The sequence below is a fragment of the Manis javanica genome, chromosome 1 (assembly GCF_040802235.1).
Source record: "Manis javanica isolate MJ-LG chromosome 1, MJ_LKY, whole genome shotgun sequence".
Lineage (NCBI taxonomy): Eukaryota > Metazoa > Chordata > Mammalia > Pholidota > Manidae > Manis > Manis javanica.
Genome location: NC_133156.1, coordinates 82118155 through 82138364, shown reverse-complemented (window position 1 = coordinate 82138364; position 20210 = coordinate 82118155). Strand labels below are relative to the sequence as shown.

The following is a 20210-nucleotide window of genomic DNA, read 5'->3' as shown; positions in this document are numbered from 1 at the left end:
ATTCTTGGCTATTGTAAATAGTGCTGCGATAAACACAGGGGTGCATATGTCTTTTTCAAACAGGGCTCCTGCATTCTTAGGGTAAATTCCTAGGAGTGGAATTTCTGGGTCAAATGGTATGTCTATTTTGAGCATTTTGAGGAACCTACATACTGCTTTCCACAATGGTTGAACTACTTTACATTCACACCAGCAGTGTAGGAGGGTATATATTCTGATTTTTCATATATTTTACCTATGGTAAAGTTTCATGTGTAAGCTAGGCACAATAAGAGATGCACAACAACTAATAATAAAAGAGAACTATAACACACTGTAATAAAAATTATGTGAATATGTTCTCACTCTCTCAACATATCTTACTGAGCTGTACTTGCCCTTTTCTTGTGATGATGTAAGATGACAAAAATGCTATGTGATGAGATGAAGTGAAATGAGATGACACAGGTACTGTGACATAGCATTATATTAATCTTCCCTGTTTTTGAACCCTGGCTGACCATAGGTAACTAAAACTGAGGAGAACTGGAATCTTGGGAAGTGAAACCATAGAAAAGGGGGGACATTCATAGTAAAAAAACCAAATGCCTAATTTAAAAAAGAGGAACACTTTTAAACGGTTCTCAAAAAAAAAAGTAAAAACAGCTCTTAAACAGGATTGCTTTTAAAATGTCTTTGAAATCTGCAAATCTTTTATCTTTCTAAAACAAAACAGTAATTTCTAAAATATAACAATACTGGTTTTACTGCAGATAGTTTAAAAGCTTAAATTCTACCAACTGGGTTAAGGTTCAGACCACTTTTATGTTCACCTAACAGCAGAGGTTACATTTTTACCTTTTTTCTTTCAAATTCCCTATTACTTGACTATACTCTCCTTTAGTATGTGAATATACTGTCCTATACATAATATATTATGTATATCTCCATACAACCATTACAAAAACTCTTTTAGGCAGAACAATACCAAGAAATACATTAGCAAGTATGTCAGAAAGTTGGTATATTTGTGATTATAGACTAAAAAGCAGAAGATAACTTTTTAGTCAGAGTTTTACAGACAAAGTAAACTTCAATCTAGCCTTGAAAGTATGGATTTCCTTACACAGAATCTTCAAGGTTACTCAGTATAACCTCTCACAAACTCATAACAATTTATTAGAGTATAAGCTCCTTAACAGCAGAAATCATGTGGCAGTCACATACAATAAATGTTACAGGTATTAAACGGTATTTCAGAGATGATCTGGAACACATGCATAATGTAATGCTTTGAGTTGGGGAAGAGAGGCACCTTGCCAAACTTTCTCCTGATAGTCCAAATTATTAAGAATGGTAAAATACTGCTGATAGACCCACTATTGAAATGTAAATCACATGAAGACAAAAACAAAAAAAGCAACCTGGAATGACTAGAATTAGGAATACCAACTAGGTTTCTGCAATGAGCGAGACCAGTAATATTGAAGCTTTAAATTACAGTGTTTTCTTTGATACTCAAAAGAGAAATGTATTCTAAAGATATTGTCCCAGATTTCAGAGAATAATCAAATATGGAGGTAAAGAAGGAATTAAGAAGAGCAACCTTGAGAAAGGCAAATAACATTCTCAGTGTTGTGGTTAATGTTTGACTAAAAAGTTAAATACGAAAGTGTTGCCTCACATTATTCCTTTACTATGCCATTTCCATCTTTTTAAATGAAGTTAAAAATACTTTCTTAAAACCTCATCTACATACTGTGCTAATATTTTCACTATTTAAGTCAAGTCTTCTTCCAACTTTCTAACAGAAGTTAATAAATCTTCCCTAGAATGTATCTGCTGTTAGGTGACTATAAATGAAAAAGTATGTCCCTTTTATCCCAGAAATCTACCTAATTTTTTGGAGAAGTGATTTTAAATTTTGTGGAAAACATTTCACTTAAGTTATTCCATTTCATACTTACAAAAAAGTTATTGGAATATATTCTCAAAATGGTGATAATTTGTTACAGTTATGTATTATCAATTCAACAGATTATTAACACTAAACTTTGATCAACTTTTAAGAGATTACTTTGTTACTCACAATTACAGTGCACATGCCAGGGATTAACAATATAAAATACTCATTAACTAAGACACAATCATTTGAAATTTAAAAACAAACCATTCTAATAACCTGTCTTCACTGCCCAACTTAGCATCTGTGTCTTCCTAAATTTATTTAAAAAATAGAATTTTTGAAATGTTTAACTTAAAAATCAGATTTTCCGAGTATTTTTCATTAGAAGAGAATACTTATATTTAATGATAAACATGTGTGATCAATTTCACAACAGAAAACTGCTAAACTGGGCAGAGATACAGTGAAGCTACAAAGTCCATCATGGCTTGAAGTCTCAAACACACAACCTTATGGGTCATTGACTCGAGTAGCCTTAATGGTTTTATTAATGCTTCAAAAGAATAACTTGACCAAAGAGATGGCTTCCGTCTGTATTCATTGCCCCTGGGCCCTGATCTCTTGATAACTGGAACTGGGGAAAGTCATTTATGAAATAGCTCATAAGCACCCAAGAAGAGTGAAACATTGGGGCAACTTAGGTTTCAACCTTTCCACATCAATTAACCTGAGGCCATGAACAGCAAGAAAAAGTTATTTGCCTTAACTCTCTAGAAGAATGATCATTTCAATTTCTGTCAGTAATTGTTTCTGGGTAGCTTAAAAAAGTTCTTATCAAAGGAAAACTAAACAAGTCTCCAATAAATGAAATGTATCAAATAGTAGTATTTTTATCTTGCTTATCAATACTGAAAATAAAACTTCTACAACTGAAATATGAACATGTTGGAATTTTAGAAGTGGAACTTGGAATATTGTGTCATTATCAGTGCAGTTAACATTTTGTTTTGTTTCATTAAACTAGCTCTCCTGCTGAGATACTAAAACAAAGCATATACTATTTACTATTAGAATGTATATTTGCATATATACTTGGGACTCAGACCACCCCAAATGGTTTCAATTATCAGCTCTCTTAATAAGTTAGAAGGAAAAAAAAGGAAATAAGGTATTACCCAGTTGCTTTCCTATTTCTTATTTCTTAACTATATGTTTTAGTAACAGTACACAGCTAGACATGTTGAGACAGACTTGTTAAGAGATGCTCAAATAATTTTAAGGTGTAAACTTTGTTATCTCAACCTAGATTCACATAAAACTTAGAAATCACACTTTGAGCATTTAAAACAACTATCTCTGAACAATTTACAAATGAGGAAATCAGGGTCCAAACAACCAAGATCACAAAATTATCCAGTTATAGACTTATCCAGAACCCAGATCCCTAATTCCAATCTAAAGCTTTTCTTAAGTCAAATCAGTACATTTGATGAACATTTACTGAGCAACAAACTACATGCACTTAGCACTGGACCACTTGCACACAACAGGGAGAAATGGCACACTCCCTGCCATCAATGAGCAGCAGTCCACTAGGACAGTAAATAGACCTTACAAAGTGATGACAGGCAGAAGATGCTATGAGAACATAGCAAAAGGACAGAGAGAAAAAATTCTTATGAGCAAAAAGCTGTGAAAGGGCATTTTGGAAGGTAAAGCATTAGTCAAGACCCAGTGGACCCAGCCTGGTGAACCATCAGTGATTACCTGCTTCACATGGGATGTGAGCAGGCCAAAACCAGATACGAAACAAACATTTTTAGTATTTAATTTGAGGCAATAGGAAACTAATGAAAAGTAATATGATCAGATTAGTACTTAAGAAAAATCAGTCTGGATACCATGTAAAGAATGAATGAGAGATGCCCAAGCAGCATTAAGAAACTGCCCAGGTATGAAAAGAAGACTTATACTAGAGCTGGTAGCAGTACTGCAGGAAGCAGGAGTGCAGCCCTTCTTACTCCAGTGACAAGAACTATATATTAAGTGATAAATGAATTAAGGTCTCAGTGAAACAATGTCAAAATTCATATAAATCCAAATTATGTCACTATAGAAATTATTTTTATCTGTAAGTAGGAAAAGCAAATAAAAACTTAATTAAGTATAGGCTGTCGGCCTAACATGCATCCAATATCTTGCTGGCTGGTATCAGGAACTTGACAAAGAAATTTTGTGTTTCACTGACTGTTATATCCCAAGTACTTAGAGCAATAACTTGGAATAGTTTAAGGTACATAGCAGGGCATTTGATATTGAAAGAATGAATCAATGGCATTACTGCAGAAGAGTCTGCCTTAACAGAACTTGGAATTCAAGATTATAATATCAGGTAACAACAGATATATTAAGATAATATTGCAACACAAAATTGCATAGTACTATGAACAAGGGTTACAGAAATTCTAAAAACTGCGCATTACAGTTTCACAGGGTAGATGAAATCTAAGATGGAAATTGAAATCACATAGAAAAGTAAAAGGAAGGGAATTCCAGGCTAAATGACCAATGTGAACAAAGAATAACCATGGGATAGCTAAAAGCCTATAGTTTAACCACAATACACTTTAGTATATGGCAAAGAATTGAGAGAAATAAGATGAAGACAGAATTTTAGATTGTTGAGTCTTTAAAACCAAGAGGACACATTTAGATGAGGTGTTTAAAAAGATCTCCTTGGAAGATTTTTAAACAGGCAGGGGTAGGAGAATGAAATAATACACGTAACTGTAAGAAAAATTAGGCAATATATTGATCAAGTAAAGAGAAAATCTAAGACTAAAGTGCAAGAGGTTGAAACCAAGCATGCACAGTTAACAACATGTCAGAAGAAAACCAATTAAACTTTGAATGTACCGAACATGAAGGAAAACAACTGTAAAGTAAAACTGAGGAATGTCTCAAAGGTTATTTCAGGATGTTTTTGTTTGGGTGATTGGTACAATCATAGAGCCACAGACAGGACAGTTGTAGACTACAGAAAATTCAGGGAAGTACACTGACCAACCTCAAACAGGCCCCCGAACGGCAGCACCTTGGCTGCATCCTTAGCTCTGCAGAACACACAAAACATGCTTTGCTGGTACAATCTACATGAAGCCAACTGATCAGGTTTTTTAAAGTTTTATCAACTAATTTACAGTGAAACATAAACTACCAAGTGGATCAAATGTTCAAGTTCACTAAGTGTTCCATTCCATACTGTCTTAGTGATAAAGTGGAAGTCAAATTAGAAGCACACTGCTTGATGAGAAGTGACTTAGAGCTGAAGGCTACAGAATATACCCAACAGCCTTCTAGAGAGTGAAATACTATCAACGCAAAATAGTTCTAGATAAATATGTTCAATTCTGCATATTTAAACTGCTTTTCTATATTTTCAACTGATAAAACTACTTTCCAATTGATATACTTTCTTTAGACAAAACTTATCTAAATATTATTCTGTCTTTTGATATATAATACCATTGATTTGGCTACAATCTTATCTACCTTAGGTCTTGCAGAATCTACATTCAAGGTGAGAATACAACCCAATCCTTATATCATGTGGTTTTACCAAACTCTTAAAAGTAGTCACTACCCCTCACTGCCACCTACAAATCTGTGATACGTGGTACAGCAGAGGTCAGTGTCAAGGTTCTGGGAGCACTCCAAGACAGAGACTGACTAAATATACATAGGAGAGCTGGAAAAGACTGGTTCAGAGAAGTGACATCTGAACTGCTCTTACAAGGTTAAAGAAGTATCCCACAGTCACACAGAAAAGAAGTTTAGAGAGATAAACCTATCTGTACAAAGAGAGTAAATGGTATGATTCAAAATAATGATGGACATTGCTCTGGACATTGGTATGGGCTGCACACAATGGACTTTTCTGCAGACACATAGAAGTAAATCCAGGGTTTTAAGCCTGGAAGTAACCAAATCAAATATATTTTAGAAGGACAACAGCCACTACAATAGAAAAATTAAGTGGAGGGGTAAAAGTAGTTGAAAGCAAAGAACTAAATTAGAAGTCTGCTGGCATACTACAACCAACACCAAGGAGCCTGAACTAAAACAACTTCAAGCATGAGCAAAAACAAAAGGAATTAAGATTTTTAGAGAAAGAAAAAAGGAATTAAGCATGAGATTAGTAATTATCTCTGCAAGGAAAGTATCAGTAGGTTAGGGTAAAACTTTATGTAAAGATAAGATGGAAAGAATGGGCATAATTATTCCTTGGAGAAACTAAGCAATACGGGGAATATCTGATGGTTACTAGAATGGTTCACATATTTTAAAAAATTTTTATAAGGAGGAAAATGTACATGCTTAAGGCAAAAAGGAATCAATATTGGGGGGTGCTGAATATTCTAGAAAGGAGTCAACTGTGGGAATGCAATCACTTAGGAATCAGAAATGCATGAGACAAAAGCTGCAAGTTGAAAGTACAACTTTACGAGACCTTTTCCTACTGAACAGAAGCATAAATAGGTAGAGATTTATTAAATAAAAATTTAGTGGACAAAGTTTGAGAGACCTTTAAGAATACCACACCAAGGTCAGGATCTTGGCAACATGACAGAGGTCTAGAAATGTGATAAGAAAGGTCTGATGAACTTGTACATGAAAATAACAAAAGATTTTGGTAGGAAAGAAACCAATGAGTAAGAATAAGGTTACCTATTGATATTTAATATGGATTTATTGATGAGAACATGAAATCACAAATATTTTACTGTTTCAAACTACAAAATAGAAATTTCATACAGTTCAAAATAATACTTCAAGCAGAACTATACACATAAGAAGGTAAAATGAGAGAAAGGGAACTGTAAAACACAGTTATCAACAACTGTGATTTGGACTCAAGCACAACAGGTTTTCAAATTTGTTCACAGAATTAGTTTGGTTTGCTAGCATCAATGTTTTTCAGCATAAAATAAATTTTTAATTTCTTTAAAGTAGCAAGTACAAGCTGTTATTTTCCAACTTAGAATAAGAAACTTAATGTACTTTAAGGTAAAAATCATAAACCCTCAATGAAATGCCTAGCTACAACTTAAATATCTCAGTTGGACTTACAACATAGTATAATGCATGAGTTTGACATAACTATATTCAAAAATAGCAGTTCTACACTTTCTGCTGAAGATGATGAGATAAAACAGTTTCAAACTTTAGGCTGCAGGTGATGATATAAAGCTGCTTTTCAGAACTGATTAAATTTAGAAATAAACTTAATAGAGGACGTTTTCCTTGATACAAATTGATAAGGTAAAGTAGAAGACTAACAACAAATAGAGGGCAGAGATAGACACTTTTTCATAAGAATAGAGGGCATTCTAATTAAATATAACTCAAAAACCATTTTAAAATATTAGCATTGAAATTAATAGTTGTTTATTTTAAAGGATAATTTTCCAGTTACAGTAGGTGGAATGAATTATGCAGTATCTCATATAAAGCAATACCATAGTCATTAAAATGTTGATGAAGAATGAAATAGTTTTAAAAGTGTTACAAGCCACTTCATCTCTAGCCAAGACAGACATAAATGTTTCCTAATAGTACTGATAAGTAACAAACAACAGGTTCAATGGAAGAAAGCATCCTAAACTCTGCTACTCTACCTTATATTTATACATACATATATATATATTTTTTTATAAACTCTGTTACTCTGTATTTTCTAACATAGAAAATATCCCTACAGATCTATATTCAAAGAGTTACTAGTCAAAACTGGTAAATTTTTATTTGACATACACAAATCATTTTGTGCAAACCAATTCCTACTTACTCCTGAACATTCACTTCCTCTATAAAATCCTCTTGCTAAAAAGCCATAAGCGTTAACTCCGAAACCTTTATCATGCTCAACTGTGATCGCCAACTTAAGGGTCTCTCCCTTACTGAAACTGTATTCACCTCATTTTTTCAGCCCTAACCCCACTACCACGAAAGTGCCTAACATAGCAGGCTTACACTACAAGTTGAATATTTACTTTTTAGATGAAATCAAAAGATAAGCATAAATTTGCCCACTGTTCTTCACTGTATTCAGGTTCCTACTATATGCCAAGCACTGAACTTGAACACAATTCTTCACTTTAAGACCAAAAGACAATATATTATGCTTTCACATATCTCAGAAGTACATCTATACTCTCTTAAACTAAAAATTACAACTTTGTTAAGTTCACTAATAAAGCTTCATTAGACAAATTTAGAATCAAAGTTTTGACTTAACTAAATTTTAAACCATATACAAAAAAAACCTAGAAAATTCAATGTGCACCTCTAGTGTTAACTATTAGAAAGCTGCATCATTGTGAATATTTTAATTTGTTGAATAAACACACTAGAATTGAAGTAGTCCTTTCACTAACTAGCTACACCAATTAAATAAGCCCTCTCTGAGACTCATTCCTTATCTTCAAAATTACAAGAGTTGCAAATGATCTCCAAAATCTTAAAAGATCTTATTCTGATGATTACAGTATTTTAATTAAATACACACACTTACCATTTATAAACTGATGGGAATGAATAATTGTCCCTTACTCATTAAGATTAAATGAGGTAACACTTATAGGAGACCTGACAGGAAATCAGAACTCCAAGTTAATGTAAAGTACACCTAGTCCACTGCACAGCATTCTCACCTCAATCAATGGCTTGGGGGAATTTCTCTAAGGAGATTCATGAATGTCAATAGTTCTACTTTTTTTTTTGAATTTCTCTCATATTTGGCTAATTTCTCTTATTAAAGGACTCATTTTATTTATGATCTGAAATTTTTTTACTCACTATCAAGATAAAGAACTATGATGACTTTAAATACTTCTGATATGAATGATTGAGAAGCTATCAAAATCAAGAATAAGCACTCAACAAATGCTAGTTGAATAGGTTTAGTCTTAAAGAACAAACGTCTCAGTTGAAGTTATGACTTACATTACAATGAATGTTACTAAAGTTTTCTTATCTGTCTCTCCTAACTAAAAAACATATTTTGTTGGCAATTCTTATTTCAGTTATCCAGATTCTACTTTTTTTTTTTTTTTAAGATTGGTTTAGGAAAAGATTTGTAAACCCAACAACTAAGTTGTCTAGTAATAAATGATACAGTGAGATTCATTATCGTAATGTTAATTTGTCTCATAGAGGAAGAGGTAGGGAGAGACAGTAAGCATAAACTTAAACAGAAGTAAAATTCTACTAATGAATTTAACTATTAATAATAGCAAAACTTTAGAAGTAAACATCATAGCCTTTCTCTTGGGCATTCTGTATCCAGAAAAAAAGAGATTCTAAACATGGAACACTTATACTTGAATACATATGCCCACAACCATTTTAAATTAATCATTTATACTCATCATAAAAATGGCTAAAATCTTCTGAAATGATACAAATTTTTAAAAAACTATTCATGTCAATGAAGTTTTGGTGGTGCAGAATCACCTAGTATGACTTTTTCTCTCAGGAAAAGAAAGCAAGAAACTATAGCATTGCTTTCTCTAAGTGGATCACTGCATTTGGGCAGTGACAACTAACAGCTAAGAGATAACAAAAATCAGCTAAGCACTGTGTAAAAGGTAGACATGGATAGCTATATAAAAAAATAAGCAATTCAGATTACTATTTCATAAGGCTTCTATTACTTATCACAAAGACAAAAATATTGAACTACTTAAAAAAGAAAACAGCCATAACCTCATAGTGCCTTATTCAGGACAGTAGCTGATGGCAGTCTACAATCACATATTTGTAATACGGAGCAGAACAGCTTGTTAAAGTTCCTTCTTCCTAATTAATTTCTACTGGTAGAGAAAAGTCTCCTTTTCTTTCTCCAATGCCCCTTAGTATTTCCAGTCATTTCTTCACAATCCAAACCTCTCTCCTTTCAAGAATTTATTGCAAAGACCCATCATTATCATGGAGAGCTTCTATTTTTTTCCTAAATGACCTTTATGGTATATTCAGACAGACAGTTAGGTTATGGTCAGCTGGAAGTAACGTGGGAAGATGACTTTTAAAAATCTCCTAGCAGTAAAAACATTTACTGTGTGCTGAATATATGGAGGGAAGGGAAGGTACTCTGTAAAACTATACTCTTCTTTGCAACTCAAGGAGAAAACAAAATTCTAGTTGTGAGCAAAACATAGTCCAAGTGAAAGAAAAGGAGCAAGCCAATCCTTTGAGCTCTCAAGCAAAAAAATGAGCTGTGAAAAAGGCTTAGAACAAGTGTGACACACTAAATGCTTAGAATGATAAGAAATTCCAATTCACCACAGCTGCTCATCCCGTGTTCTAATCGCTCCTCACCTCATCAGTGTTATGACAAGTCCATCTCCAGGCCTAAGGGAAACTAATGTTTTGGTGTGAGAAGTGCCTTAACTGGACACAGGTAAGGTGGAAATAATACAAAGGAACTCCTATATAATGTGACTTACTGCAGCAGGCCCTTATGTGTTTGGCGCCTCAGTTAGAAAGGCCAATCATTAGTGCTATGCATGACAGTAATGATTAATTTCCTTAATACTGTATGAGATGTTATAATAGATATTAACTAAGTTGGGATTCTAGAAATAGAATCACTAATATATTATTTTTATAGAAAAATATTTTGAAATTCAATCTTTTCGTAAGTTGAAGTGTACTTTTCAAAGATAAGCGATAAGACTAGCACAACAGTACAGTGGCCAAAAGCCTGGTTCAAAGTCAAATTCCACCACCACCAGCTGTATGATTTTAGATGAGTTATTCTGATCATGCTGTTCCTCCGTTTTCACATTTGTAAATAAAGGTTAAAAGAAAAAAGTGGGCAAAATTGGAGGGGTGAAAATAAACAAGGTTAAAGAAAAAAAGATTTAACTACATAAGGATTTATATAAGTTAATATAAGTAGATAAATATTAACTGCTAAATAAATGCAGCTATGATTGTTATTAAGGAAAAGTAAAATTCAATTTCTTATCCATCTGACATATTTCTACTTACTCTTAAAGACCTAGTCCAGTCAATACTTTATGAAATTCTTCTTCTACACTATACAAACTGAATATTCCCTCCTTGACCACTCAATGTACATTCAACTAAATGTACATCAACAACATTCATAAATTCACATATTCAGAATCACAGAATCTTGAGTCAAACTATAAAAGTCATTTAGTTTTAGTTCACACTTTCAATGCCATATATTTACTGTACTTTTCCCAAAGTCATCTTTAAAGATAACATGTGTAAATGGTTTTTAATCTAAGTGATTAAAAAGAAAAAAAAGCCCATAATCAGACATTAAGATCCTGAGTCTCAATATCAAAGCACCAAAAGCTGAAATTATTTCAGGTTTTTCTAAATCTTTGGTTTATGGCCAAAAGATATTTAATCTACTTTAACAATAAAGCTATTAAGTTTTTATATAAGTAAAAGAAGAGATACAAAATCAGGATTTTTGAGAGGATGAGTTGTATTGTCTCAGGAAGTATTAAGACTAAAAGTATGTGGGACAAAAGTGCAATCTATTAAATAAAATATGTATCTCTGTACTTTTTTTAAAAAGCACATTTCTATTATTTTCCTGTTCACTGTTTGGAAAAATGATAATGTGTAACTTTACCGAAAGATTATATAAATAAAGACAATATGAGCTTTGAGTCTGATACTACAATAAGTTTTTAGGGTACTCATAGATACTGGGCATACAGACTAAATAGACACACACACACACACACACACACACACACACACACACTTATTCCAATGTTACCTCATTGAGGCTTTCCCTGAATGCACTTTTTAAAATAACTACCCCAATAATTTTCTATCCTTTGCTCTCCTTTATCTTTGTTGAACTAATCATGACTAACATATATTATATCTTACTTGATTATTATCATTCTCCCAAAAAATTTAAGTTCCATAAAGGCAGGATTGTCTCTGTTTTATAAATAGTTATATCCCTGTTGCTAAGAACAGTACCTGACATACAAATGGTGCTTTTAATAAATAATGAATGATTGAACAAATACTTTTGAGATGACAGCATGTTTGTTTGGTGAAACAAAAGCTATAATCATTTCAATCAAAACCAAGGCTTTAAAGATTTATTTTTCTTGTAACTCAAGGGTAGAGTATAGAAGGAGTAGGAATGCAACTTACAGACAAGTTTATTCAAAGTTCCTTTGGGGCAAGCTGTATTCATTCTTGACTTAGAAACAGGGGCAAAAAACCATGGCACAACAGTAAGGAAACAATAAATTCTCTGTATCTTCTGATTTTCTAAAAACCAACTAAATTTGCTTTATGTTTTTATCTCAGAGCAAACAAAAAAATTAATTATTTAATAAGTGGACCAAAGCCTAAAGCATAAACCAATCTTAAGAATCAACTCTGAATCAACCAAATGCTAACCAAAAGAATGGTATATTATCTAAACTAAGCTGCTTTTAGAAAGAAGTAGTGAAAGAGGAAAAGTCAGAGAACTAAGAAGAAATTCAAATATTTGCTACTTTGTGATTAACTGACAAAAACTGACCAGACCCATCCTTCAAGCTAGACATGCCCATTCACCAAGACAGTATTCTGGGCCATAAAATCCACCTATGTAAAATAACAGAAATAATACAATGTCTGCTCTCAGATCACAATGGAATTAAATTTCAAATCAATTTCCAATCAAAGTGGAAAATCCCAAAATATGTGGAGATTAAACAACACATTTATAAATAAAACATGAGTCAAAGAGGAAATTCCAAGAGAAATTTAAAATACTCAGAACTAAATTAACATGAAACCACAACTTATCAAAATTTATGGGATGCAATAGAAGCAGTGCTTAGAGGGAAGGGTATAGCATGGAATGTATAATATATTAGCAAAGGAGGTCTAAAATCAACCATCCAGAAGTTTACCTTAAGAAACTAGAAAAAGAGCATAAATCCAAAGTGAGCAGAAGAAAAGAAATAATAAGAATTAGAGCAAACATCAGTGAAACTGAAAACAGGGACTCATTAGAGAAAAAAAAAACAATGAAACCAAAAGCTTCTTCCTTGAAAAGATCAATAAAAATCAGTAAGCGCCTAGCCAGGCTAACCAAGAAAAAAGAGAAGACACAAAATTACTAAAATCAGAAAGTGAAGAGGGGAATATCACCTCAGATTCCATGGACACTAAAAGGATAATAAAGAAGCACTACGAACAATTCAAAAGATCCACAAATTTTATAATTTAAATTAAATGGACCAATTCCTTGAAAGACACGATTTGCCAAAACTGATGCAAAAAATGGACATTCTGAATAGGTCTGTATCTATTAAAGAAACTGAATCAATAATTAATAACTCCAAAACAGAAAACACCAGACCCAGATGGGTTCACTGTGAATTCTACCAAACAAAAGGAAGAATTATACAAGTTCTCTATAATCTTTCAGAGGATAGACACAGAAGGAATACTTCCAAACTCATTCTATGAAGCCACCCTAATACCAAAACCAGGCAAATACATTACAAGAAAAGAAAACTACAGACCAGTATCTCTCATGAACATAGAGGCAAAAAATCCTAAACAAAATATATGGATATCAAAACCAACAATGTGTAAAATGAATTACACATCCTGACCAAGTGAGATTTATTCTAGGTATGAAAGGCTAGGTCAACATTCAAAGATCAGTTAGAGTAATTCACTACATCAACAAACTGCAGATGTCTGATTACTACTAAGATAGTATAAAAACTTCCAGTGTCTCCACTAAAGTCTCTAATATCTGCGTTAGAGTTCTCTCAAAATGTGGTTTAAGGACAACTAATTTCAGTCTAAGTGTAAAGCTCATTAAAAGTAAGATTCTGAAATGCCACCCCACAATAATGGGGTCCAGACAGGTATTTTTACCAAGCATTACAGGTGAATCCTATGTAAACTCAAGTTTGAGAATTCGTGTCCTAACTACTTTTCAAAACTCTGTTGAAGTCACCTACTACTTGACTCTCACCCCTCCATTAGAATTAATTTCTTTTCTCTATACTCTCTAAGAACATTACATGTATTTCTCTTACAACGTTTACCACATTCTCTTCCCAACACTTCTCCTCCCCCAACAAAAATCTTGTACATTAACTGAATGACTAAGATAGAGGTTTACAACCTTTTTTTTCCAACAGACCATAGCTCAATCCTAGCAGTAAATGTTACCACAGGATGCTATATATATATATATATATATATATATACATATATACAACAAGCCATTAGATACCTGCAATTCTAGAAGCTAGCTCTAATCTACTCTTCTCCCACAAATCAGTATAAATGGTGGAAAGACCCAATTCAAGTTGGTCTGTAATTTTCAAAAAGAAGAGTATAGAACAGTTTTATTCCTCTAGTAAATTTTCTACAGACTATCCATTTTCACAACATGAAAGCAAAAAAAAACTAAGAGTGAATACACTGTATTTTTAGTCTGGATTACAGTCCTATTGTCATTTGCTTACAACAGGAGACCCTTATCACATGCAGAGGCATTAACTGAGTTTTGCTCTATGTAATGTATGAGAAAATATGAGAACAGAATAAAGTTTATATCAATTAAAACAGAAATAAAACCAAGGTGTCCCAAGGCTTTGCTTTTCCATTCTGGAATAGTATTTAGGACAGTAGTAAAATACATGGCTAAATATATGGACTGAAATTCCAAGCACTACCTACATGAAGTACAAAGAAAAGGAGAATAAAACAAATCAAACTTGAATAATCAAAAGGGCAAAGAAAAATACAGTGGAAATGACTAAATTTTATTTAATCAGAAACAAGTTCCTATTCTGAAAAAAGTCCTGAGTGAAGTCATAGAATCAACAGGAGTTAGGCGTTTTAATCCTCATCAAGTCCCACTTCTCTTATCTAAATTGCCAAATGATTTTGCCAAATTCATGTAACTTGTAATGGGCAATCTGGGTCTTCTGAGTTCAGTATTACATTCTTTTCACTGTATCATTAGGCACAAGCAGTGCAAAAGTCTTCAATTCAAGCTGAATCCTAAATAAATGCAACTCTTGTTCATTTCATTTAAGAGCTAAGCCCCTTCTTTTAAAGGATTCCAAGCATTGACCACACTTGCATATACAGACATTATCAATTTCATAGCTGGAAAAGCTAAAGCTGAGTTAAAGCACATTAACTCAGAAATGCAAGCAATACCAGAATGGAGAGAGTCAACTACCTGGCCCATGGTATTCTCCAGATGACATTCTCTTACCTGGCATTTTGAGAAATAACATGAGTTTATTTACTTTAGCTTTAAACAAAACTATTTCGAGCTTGCAGGTGAGGGTTTCTACTTCTAGTATTATAGAATACTGGAAATAAGTTCACATTCAGCTTCTCTGCGACTATAATAAACATAAGGATTTTTCTACACTCAATCTTCAACTTTTCACACCAAAATTTTAAAAATTGAGCTTATTTTAATTAGTGGAGATCTGAGTTTTAGTCTAGACTATGCCAAATTATTGTTACCTTAAATAAATCACTGCCTATTTCTAGATCTGAGATTCTTCTTTATATACAATCACAGGAAAATGGGGTGGTTAGGTTAATTACTATCTTTGGTTTCTTCTCATTCTACTGTTCCCTATATTTGCCTAAAAGGAAAAAGAAAATCTTGATGAACACAAACTGTATTACTCACTGAAATTAAAACATATACACACAATGCCCAAAAGAGTCATAGGTTAGCTGGCAAAGTGGACCAGGAACCACATTATTTTGAAGTTCTTTGTTTCACATTCAGTTAAGTGTCTAAAAGTCATTCAAAAGTCCCTGCTTATACACAATAGCTGAATGAGGTCAACATTGGTCCTGAAAAAGCACAGCAAACTTAAGTTAAATTGCAAGACAAAATCCCTTCAAGATAAGGATTTGAAATCTTTTATACAGTCATGTCACTAACAATGTTGAACTTTTCCACACCACTACTATTTTGAAAAATAGCAAAGGTTAAGAAATACCTTCCAACTGGCACTTTTCTGTACTGGAAATTGCTTACTGCAATGAACCATCAGTCCCATAGGACTAAGATTCACAGATGTCTCCCTTATTTACCTGTAACAAGGCAGACAGAGCCTGCACAATCCCATACTCTGCTTCTTAAATTAGTATGTTAACTGCTTGTTCCCATATATCAATCAGAACAAAAAGTTGTTATCCATATCCTGGTTAAGATCCTCTTCCCTCAGATCCTGGAACTTTGGCCCACCCTTAGGCTGAAACAGTCTATACAACTCCTCCTTAACAGCTTCTCAGGAACAGGCTGGCATGAGGGTAAAATAATTTCTCACCTACTGTTCAATCATACTACTCTTTCATCTCATTTCTCCCTACATAATTTTTGCCTACCTTGTTTATTCCTCCCTATAAAAGAAAGACCCTTTTTCCCCAACCTTTAAGACTCTTGCAGATCTTATAGTCCGGCATTCTCTCTATTGTAATAGTCTCTTCCCCCATGTCCTTGCAATATTTTCGATAAAATCTCTCCTTACTAAGCTGGGTTTTTTTCTTTCACTGACACTTCCCAATTAAAAGGGCCAAGTCTGGAAAACATGCAGCCTTTTCTTTAAGTGACAGGTGTTGATCCTCTACAAAAAGGGGATCCTTTGAATCCACGTGGAATTCTGCTGCCGTGCAGCTGAGGAGGGAAAGGAGGGAATGATCAACTAGGCAAGGTCAACTCTGGAACCACCTGACGCCACACACCGTAGTCAAAGGGCCACGAACATTCTGACTACCTACTCCGTACTCCTGGACAAATCTCGCGACTGGGTAGAACAGATTCTACCCAGCCTCTTCGGGGGCGCAGGGGCTCCAGTGCCCCGGGGCAGGTGGTAGGTCATACCCTGAGGCTCATCCCCATTGCTCCCTCCCACTCCATCCTCCGCTGGGCACCCGACCCGCTCCTTCACAGGACTGACCTTCCGGCCCTTTCCTCCCCACTGTTAGTATTCCAGCCCTCACAGGAGGACTCACCATGGCGCCAAGGACAGGTCGTTGACCAGATGCCCTGGACTCACCGGGACCGTCCCGGACCTCCCCGGTGTAACCTGCAGCCGGGCACCTCTAGACACCGCCAAGGAGAAGGTCTTCCGGCTCTGTCGGAAGTCCTGCCCCCGCGGGACAGGAAGTCCCACCCTTCTACTGAACGCCGGCGACCCCACGCCACGCAGAGGTGAGGATACGCAGGACGTCCTATAGGGCCACTTCCGTGGGCGCTAGGTTAGAAGCTGGGGGTGGTACTGACCTTGAGAGCGCGCAGGGGAGGCGCAGGCGCAGCGCAGGTAGGTGGGCGGGCGGCGCGGCGAAGCCGCGCCTATGAGGACCAAGAGGTAGACTGGGTGGTCGGGGCAGGAGCGCGTCCTCACTCTAGGCGGTGATGGAGGCGAAGGGGACGGGAGCTGACCCCAGACCCAGCGGATTTAAAACCACGGGCCGAGCTCGTGCCCGGACAACACAGTAATTGCCTAGCTCAGCCACACCCTTACTCTTTGTATCTTCTCGTCTTCTGGTTGTTCCTCCTTGGAGACTTTCTGGATGTCCACAACTTCTGTTGTCTCTGTGCTTCCTGCTTTAGTGGGCCCTCCAGCTCTTCCCACAGGGCAGTGGAATTTGATGGTGAGAAGTTTCTTCACTTTTAACAGATAGCTGCTGAAGCCAGGAGAATATCTACAAGAGCAGAGAAACCAGGAAGAGAATTCTGCCTATTTAATACATTCCAATGTGGACGGTTTCCTTTTAGTTTAAAAAATACGTATCATCAACTGGAAAAAAGTTAAACTCCCGTTTACCTCTTAATTTTGTGGTGTTGTTGTTTTCCTCAAATCTGTACCCATCAACTCTCTTGGCCTTTTTATTTGGCTATAATAAGACAGTACTGGAGACAAACTTGAAATGGATATAAGTTGTGACTGTGTATTCAATTTCATCTGAGATCTTTTTGCTATAGTGTCTAGTTTTGTCATAACGCCGGAACTGGGGAGGGAAATTAGGATGCTTCAGAGGTTAAGAAGGTTGGGCAGGCAGGGGTGGCTTCAGAGGTTAAGCTACACCCTCCCTATTAAAGTACCTGAAGCATGAGCTATAAAATAGGTCCAAAGACTCTGGGAACAGAGTTCGGAGGCATCCAAAAGAAGCATGCACAGGGCAGTTGCCATATATAAGAAATAGGGCTAGAGACAGAGTGTATGAGTTGTTTTTAAGTTTTGTGAGGGGGGGGGTAAGTAGCGTTACAATTACAGAAGATACTGGAATCATAAGTATTAACATTGAAAACGGCTGGAGGTGTAGTGAGGCTGGGAAATAGTTTGTGAGACCACACTGCTGAGGATGAGTCCAAAACTCTGAGTGTTCTACTTCTGTAAGGGAACAAGGTTGTAAGTAGACATGCCCCAGGGCATCTGCAGATGTTAAGTGTGATAGAGAAGTATTGGAGTGGTTCTGCAGGTATGTCTGTGGGAAGCAGCTGCTGTACGTAAGGAGGAAAAGATGGAGAAGGAAGTGGTTGTCAGTCTGTCCATAACAACACATCCTGTGACGTCTGCCTTTTTGATTTCTGACACTGTGGTTCTTATGTCTGTCCTAAAGCTGGCATCCTCACTGAAGTTCAGAAAGCATCTTCTATCTGACAGTAAGACTGGAACTATTAGTAGGGTGGAATCCATTCCTGCCAGAGCAAAAGCGTGAAAGGAAATCATAGTATTCGTTGTCTGCTTATCATTTTTAATAGATCATAGAGTTCTGTGTTCCTTATTTGGTATTTGTCAAGTTGGTAAATAACCCTTAAATAATATCCTTTAATGTTCCTATTTCTGTTACAGTGTGGAAAATCTATTTAAAGTTACATTTTTAAGATTAAAGTACATACAATGTACTAAGGCAGCATCCATCTCCCAGTCTTTTTTATCCTATAAAGTAATTGTAATGTTTTGTATTGGTTGCATGCCTTGAAGTAGAGAGACTTCCCTATTTCCTTTACTTAGATGAGAGTCTTTGACAAAGATACAAAATAGGAAGAATTATGAAAGGGAAAAAAAGATGTGGATGATGGAGATTAAAAAATAAATCATGTAGTTTTGGCAAGGGAGATAGGAGTCCAGTCTTTGACAAAAGTCTTGGTTGCTTACTATTAGGGCTTTGTGATGAGTTGCAGTGTTCTGACAATTGTTCACAAATACTTAAGAACACCAACAAAAGTTACCTCCTCTAACACCCATGCTGACCTGGAACACTTTCAACCTTTAAGACCTAACACTTTTTCAAAGTCCATCTCCGTAGTCTACAAAATGTTTCCCTCATTAATTCCTCTAAGAAATTTCCACTGCTTTTTCTTATATTTAATAAATATTTATAAATGTATTTGTTAACAATATTTAATAAATATTATATGCTTTCTTATTCAGTGCCTTTGTAATTTTTCCCCACAATGTATATTGTTTACCTAATTAGATACGAATATTTGGAGGGCTAGGACCTTCTTTTTGTGTTACCTGCTCCATTCCCCTTAAGAAATTCTATTTAAATGAATGTTGTGGACAAAATCACTTGAGTTAAATTACTCCTAAAATGCTTTATGAACAAAAATGTTAGATGTGGCAATACTTAGAATAGTAAAAAGAAAAGTAGGAACAATCTTTAACTATTACAGGTTGGTCGAATTCTATCTTGTATACTCAGTGGAATATTATCTAGCTATTTTGTAAAGGCCCTTCTTAGACTAGTCTTTTTATTGGAAAAGGTTTATTTTCTAAATTAATAGAAGAAGATGCAAACTTGTGACCAGTATGATTGATTCAACTTGAAAAAAATGTTAAGTACATCATAAAGAGTAAAAAGTAACCAAAATATATCAGTCATCATTCCTGGAATTACCTCTTAAAACAATCTTTCTGTAGGGGAACAATGTTTTAAAAATTTATTTTCTTTTACTTAAGAATGGATGAAAGGAGATTTCTTTTTTTCCCCCAAAAATTATGCTTTGTACATTCTACCTATATTACCCTCATCTTTCTAATTTGGGAACAACAAACATGTTCTTCGGAAGAATATTGCAATAATTTAATAATCAGAAGCTTTCCTCTGAACCTTTCCTTTATTTACATGTTACCATAGTTATATCTTGGACTATGACACATACCTGATTAATTGGTAGAAATCCTGTAAATTCTATACAAATTATACAATGCACATTTTCAAGGATCATTAATGTACATGAATGAGATCT

The 20210-nt window shown here is 34.9% G+C and overlaps 1 protein-coding gene and 1 long non-coding RNA gene across 15 annotated transcripts in view; one reads left to right on the top strand and one right to left on the bottom strand.

The window, feature by feature from the left end:
• The window catches only part of TMEM161B (transmembrane protein 161B), a 69491-nt gene extending 52389 nt beyond the window's left edge, over nucleotides 1–17102 (bottom strand). For 3 of the 7 annotated variants that reach the window (XM_037012089.2, XM_073234325.1, XM_037012085.2), the window contains exon 1: nucleotides 16964–16997. Coding sequence is in view for 2 of the 7 variants with exons in the window: in XM_017653593.3 (XP_017509082.3) it covers nucleotides 16964–16966 (3 nt within the window). In the remaining 5 variants the exon portion in view is untranslated. Of the gene's footprint in view, nucleotides 1–16963 lie in introns of all 7 variants that reach the window. The other 4 variants (XM_017653593.3, XM_037012084.2, XM_073234332.1 and 1 more) reach the window with 3 other exon arrangements.
• LOC118971273 (uncharacterized) overlaps nucleotides 11452–20210 on the top strand; it is an 83996-nt gene continuing 75237 nt past the window's right edge. For 6 of the 8 annotated variants that reach the window (XR_012130260.1, XR_005059638.2, XR_012130258.1 and 3 more), the window contains exon 1: nucleotides 17178–17271. This is a non-coding gene — a long non-coding RNA (uncharacterized lncRNA). The other 2 variants (XR_012130265.1, XR_012130267.1) reach the window with 2 other exon arrangements.